Source organism: Trachymyrmex septentrionalis, unplaced genomic scaffold (genome assembly GCF_001594115.1).
Source record: "Trachymyrmex septentrionalis isolate Tsep2-gDNA-1 unplaced genomic scaffold, Tsep1.0 scaffold288, whole genome shotgun sequence".
Classification (NCBI taxonomy): Eukaryota; Metazoa; Arthropoda; class Insecta; order Hymenoptera; family Formicidae; genus Trachymyrmex; species Trachymyrmex septentrionalis.
In genome coordinates, this window is record NW_017305449.1 from 5,570 (window position 1) to 11,409 (window position 5,840).

The following is a 5,840-nucleotide window of genomic DNA, read 5'->3' on the forward strand; positions in this document are numbered from 1 at the left end:
GACATTTGGCGACCGTGACAGGACGGGGTTTCATGTGTTAATCGTGAAAAAGTGTTATTGAACGTCTCGAAAATGGAAAAAGCCAAGAAGGCAAGAGCGGCACGAAGGACCGCGTTTACGCGTGCGCTTAACGCAGTTAATGGCGGCCTAAAAGACGCACCGTTAAACTTAAACGAAATTGAGGCGTCTATGCAATTATTAGAGGAGAAATATACCGATTTGGAAGCGATTAATGCACAGATTTTCGACTTTCTCATCGACAATAATGCCGAACAGTCGGTAATCGATCAAGAAATGGAAGCAGTCGATGAATATAAATTCATATTTCTTCAAAAAAGAAACGAAGTCGTGAAAACGTTAAACAATGGCATGCAAAAAGAGGGTGCTAAGGTCGAAAACGCGTTACCATGTGAACCAAAGAAAAATTTTCGTCTTCCAAAGATCGAACTGAAAAAATTCAGTGGTGATATTAAAGACTGGTTACAGTTCTGGAGTCAGTTCAAAAAAATTCACGAAGACGAGAGCATTGTCGCCGAGGACAAATTTCAGTACCTCATACAGGCCATGTTGCCGAATTCTCGAGCGTATGAGTTGGTGCAGAGTTTCCCGCCAACGGCAGAAAATTACGGCAAAGTGATCGTGAGCTTAAAAAATCGTTTTGGTCGTGACGATCTTCTCGTCGAAGTGTACGTACGAGAACTCTTGAGACTCGTCTTGCAAAATGCGGTGAAACCGAACGAAAGTATACGGCTGTCGAGTTTGTACGATAAAATCGAATCTCATTTACGGGCACTCGAGACGTTGGGAGTAGCAACCGATAAGTGCGCGGCCATGCTTTTCCCGCTCGTAGAGTCGTCGTTACCGGAGGAGCTGTTGCGCGCGTGGCAACGAAGCACGAGTGTAAGTAATGGAAATGCCGAAAATGCTGCAAAAGATCGGTTGACGCGGTTAATCGACTTCTTGCGATCTGAAGTAGAGAATGAGCAGCGAATATCGATGGCAATGAACGGTTTCAGCTTAAACGCGCAAAAATCGAAAAAAACGAAACCACGATCAGAGACACACAAAGACATCCCGACAGCGATGGGTCTGTTGACGACAAAACCGGTTAAGAACATTACGTGCATTTTTTGCGGCAGTGAACATGAGAGTGCGGAATGCGACAAAGCACGTAAAATGAGTTTTTTCGAAAGACGTAAAATTATTAAAGACAAGAATTGTTGCTACAACTGTCTAAAATACGGACATAATTGCAAAAATTGTCGTGTTAATATTCGTTGTGCATGGTGTTCTAAACATCATTATATCGTAATGTGCCCGGAGTTTTCAAAAGGTGAGAATGAAAATAAGGATTGTACTCCCTGTGACGCAAAAGAAGAAAAAAATCTGGCAAGTTTTTTACGGGATCCAGATGTAATTTTGCAAACGATACGCGTAAAACTGCGAAATGATGTAAAAGAGAGTATCGTCCGGGCAATTATTGATACGGGCTCTATGAAATCGTATATTCTCAAAAGTGCCGTTGAAAGAATGGGATACACGCCCGAGGGGGAGCAGGTGATTACGCACTCGTTGTTCGGCGGTGCAAAATCGAGCGCGACCAAGCATCGTAGCTACATGGTCGGCAGTCTTGACGGTAGATACTTTTGTAGATTCAACGCATTCGACCAAGACGTAATATGCGGCAACATTGCGAGTATCAAGAGAGGTCAGTGGGTTGAAGAATTGCAACATTTAAAAATTGAACCGCCGGATATGAGCGAAGACGAGTCAACAATCCAACTTTTAATTGGGGCAGACATCGCAGGAAAACTGTTCACTGGAAACACAAGAATTTTGAAAAATGGACTAGCCGCTATAGAGACTCTTCTTGGATGGACGATCATGGGCAAAATACCGAGTGATGGACAACGTAAAGACTCAAGCTTAACGACTATTTCATTGTTCGTTAAAGAGGCTAACATTTCCGATTTATGGGAGCTGGACGTGCTGGGTATCAAAGATCCATTTGAAAGCAAATCCAAGAAAGATCATGAAGATAAAATACTGTCTGCATTTTTGGAAAATGTCAAGGTCAATGAAGATGGACGTTATGAGGTTCAACTGCCTTGGAGAGAGAATCACCCTACCTTAGAAAATAATCGAGAACTCGCAATTAGACGCCTGGAATCTACAACCAGAAAATTAAAAGTGAACGATCTTTTCGAAAAGTACGACCAAGTTTTCGATGAGTGGAAAAGTGACGGTATTATCGAACAAGTTCCTGCGAGTGAAGTGACTAAATGGGGCCATTATTTACCTCATCGACCAGTATTAAAAGAGAACAGTTCAACAAAAATCCGGCCAGTGTTCGACGCTTCGTCCCACGAAAAGGATTCACCATCGCTAAACCAGTGTTTGGAAATAGGCCCGAACTTAATCGAGCTCATCCCTTCGATACTGTTGCGTTTTAGAAAGTGTAAATACGGTGTTATTTCTGATATTAAACGGGCGTTTTTGCAAATCAGCATACATCCAAAGGATCGCGACTTTTTAAGATTCTTGTGGTACGATAAATCGGGTAAGGTTATTATTTTACGCCATGCCAGGGTAGTCTTTGGAGTATCGTGCAGTCCGTTTTTATTAGGCGCCGTAATCGATCTGCATTTAAAACGCGTTATGCAGGATGAGCTTTCTCGAGAATCAATGAAGTATTGTCCGAGAAATATTACAAAATTGTCCGAGAGTTTTTACGTGGACAATTCTGTAACAAGCGTTAATAACGTAGATGAAATAAGCTCGTTTATATCGGATGCTAAGATGGTAATGAAAACCGGTGGCTTTGAGCTCAGAGGGTGGGAGTTTTCAGGTGATTCTCTAGATAGCGACAAATCTCCCGTGCTCGGTATAATTTGGGATAAAAACAAAGATGTTTTGTCAATAAATGTACCATGTTTAGATGAACTTTACGAAACCGTTGTCACGAAACGATCAATGTTATCCCTTGCTCATCGTATATTCGATCCTTTAGGCGTCGCTTCTCCAATAACCCTTTACCCAAAGTTATTGTTACAAGAGGCATGGGCTAAGAACCTATCTTGGGATGATGAAGTAACGGATGAGATAAAAAATAAATTTTTAAAATGGGTAAGACAGCTAGATAATTTACGCAAAATTGAAATACCGAGGTGCTTGTTGGGAGAATTGGGAAGAGACGACCTTATAACTATTCATACGTTTTGCGATGCCAGTCAGATGGCGTATGCAGTCGTAATATTTATACGGATCGAAAATAACTTAGGGGTGCGTGTTAAATTTGTACAATCGAAAGTCCGAGTTGCGCCGGTGAAAACTTGTACTATTCCGAGACTAGAATTATTAGGAGCTACTATAGCCGCACGCTTAACCCACTCAGTTGTAGAAACACTTAAACTAAATAGCGTGAAGAAATATTATTGGTGCGACTCTACTACTGTTCTCGCGTGGATAAAGAGGCAGTCGCAATGGGGGGTGTTCGTTCTGAACAGGGTACAAGAAATTCGTAAATTGTCCAGTTGCGACGAATGGTATCATGTGCCGGGTGAACACAATCCTGCGGACTTGCCTTCGAGAGGATGTTCTGTCGATCAATTAATGGCTTCTAGATGGTGGGGGGGGGGCCACAATGGCTATATTCGCGTTCTGATTGCTGGCTTTTCTCAGAACCTAGTTTCAACGAAACAGAAATCGAGAAAGAAGCGAAAAAATCGGCTATTTCTAAGGGTAAAGATAATGCGGGAAAAGACATGAGTACGGTACTGGCAGCAACCAATCAGAGTAATATTAGTTCATGGCTTATCGATCGTTTTTCTACTTATAAAAAATTACTGCGCGTCTGTGCATGGATAAAGCGATTTATTTATAATAGTAAACTACAAAAACACTTGCGTAGTTCAGGAGAGTTATCTGTTGAAGAACTGCTCGAGTCCGAATTGTTTATGTTAAAACTTGTTCAAACGGAGGTTTTTGCCAATGAGAAAGACAAGAGGCTTGAAGTTTTGAAGGCATTTAAAGACGATAAAGGGTTGATACGGTTGAAGACTAGAATTACGGAAAGAGACGATACGTACAATTTTCGGTACCCTATTGTCTTACCTGCTTGTCATGATCTAGTCACACTATTGATTAAAGAGAAACACGATAAGTTGGGGCACGCTGGTGTACAGATTTTGCTTAATAATTTAAGAGAAGATTATTGGGTTCTGGGAGGCCGAAAGGCCATTCGCGCCGTATTAAAAGGATGTTCTACTTGTCAACGATACAGTTCGAAGCCAATGGAAGTAATATCAGCTCCTCTTCCTTTAGATAGAGTAAGAGATGCTGCTATTTTCGAGGTGACTGGCGTCGATGCTGCTGGCCCTATTTTTTTGAAAGGACCGCAGAAAGCTTGGATTATATTGTTTACGTGCGCGGTGTATCGAGCCGTACATCTTGAGCTGGTTACCTCGCTGTCCACTGTTGCCTTTATAGATGCGCTTAGACGTTTTATTTCGAGACGTGGTCGACCTTCCATTATCTATAGCGACAATGGAAAAAATTTCGTAGGTCTTGACAATCTATTAAAGCTGGTTGATTGGCAGAAAGTCGAAAAATTTGGTACGATTAATAAAATACAATGGCGGTTTAATCCACCTTCTGCCGCGTGGTGGGGCGGATGGTGGGAGCGTTTAATCGGAGTATTGAAGCGATTGTTGCGACGTATATTGAAAAAGGCGTGCTTGAGCTACGAAGAAATGCTTACTGTTTTGTACGATTGTGAGGCAGTAATAAATTCGCGGCCGCTGACAGCTATGTCTGACAATGCGCAAGATTTTGTCCCGTTAACCCCGTCGATGTTCCTACAAGAGATTAAAGAGGTAGGCGTCCTCGATTGCGATTTTTTGGAGCGATGTAGACTAGATAAAAGATTTGTATATCGTCAAAGTATTAAAGATCAGTTGCGAAGTCGTTTTCGTATAGAGTATTTAGGCGAACTAATGTATCACGATAATAAAAGGAGTAAAAGGATCCGTCAACCACAAATAGGCGATATAGTATTGATAGGAAATGACAACCAAAAAAGGCTCGACTGGCCCCTAGCGCGAGTAACTGAGTTGATTTTAGGCAAAGACAACAAACCTCGTGTTGTACGTTTGAAAACGGCTTCAGGAGAATTGACGAGACCCGTGCAAAGAATTTATTCCTTAGAAATGGATGACGAGTTTAATGTTAACAAAAATGTTTTAATCGAAAAGCGAAAAGAGAGTCTTAATAGCGATTGTCTAGATTAGTTTTATCATTATCCTTATACTTAGATTTATCTGATAACAGTGTTATTTTCAAAATCACGTTCGACTAAAAAAAAAAAAATATATGATTTGATACATTATATCGTTGAATTTGTTTTAAGTTGGTCATTGAGTTGGCTAGTCAACTCAAGGTGGGAGAATGTTAGATTCTATGTACCGTCTGAATTTCGCGCGTTGAATGTTCGCGCCATCTCTCGGCCGCCGCTACTGCCCGACGATGGAATAGGCGTACGCGGCGCCTTCTTTTTTTTTTTGATAGTGCTGTATATACGTGAGAGAATGCCGAGTCGATGCGTGTGATCGCTCTCTCGAATAAAACCCTTCAAAGAGACGTTGTTTTGTCTATCGCGATTATTTTCCCGTTCCTAATTCGACACCATCCATCCTATACCTGGACGTACTAATAAAAAACCGTATTGAAAAAAATGTGCCATAAAAAATGCCAGATAATAATTGTGTCATATAAAGCGTCGTGCACGCTCTATCTTTCTTTAACGTACGAACCATGGTTATCTACACATTTTGGGGGGGGGG

General features: G+C 41.5%; 2 protein-coding genes across 2 annotated transcripts; both read left to right on the forward strand.

Moving 5' to 3' along the window:
* Positions 1 to 72: 72 nt before the first annotated feature.
* On the forward strand, positions 73 to 3,768 carry LOC108749268. Its single transcript, XM_018487847.1, has one exon. It carries the CDS (start codon positions 73 to 75, stop codon positions 3,766 to 3,768), a length of 3,696 nt encoding a protein of 1,231 aa, XP_018343349.1.
* On the forward strand, positions 3,765 to 5,288 carry LOC108749269. Its single transcript, XM_018487848.1, has one exon. The coding sequence runs from the start codon at positions 3,765 to 3,767 to the stop codon at positions 5,286 to 5,288; it is 1,524 nt and encodes a 507-aa protein (XP_018343350.1).
* The last annotated feature ends 552 nt before the right edge of the window (positions 5,289 to 5,840 follow it).

Bases quoted from the DNA above. Each gene is read 5' to 3' on its own strand.
- LOC108749269 (XM_018487848.1), top strand. From the start codon at position 3,765: ATGAGTACGGTACTGGCAGCAACCAATCAGAGTAATATTAGTTCATGG.
- LOC108749268 (XM_018487847.1), top strand. From the start codon at position 73: ATGGAAAAAGCCAAGAAGGCAAGAGCGGCACGAAGGACCGCGTTTACG.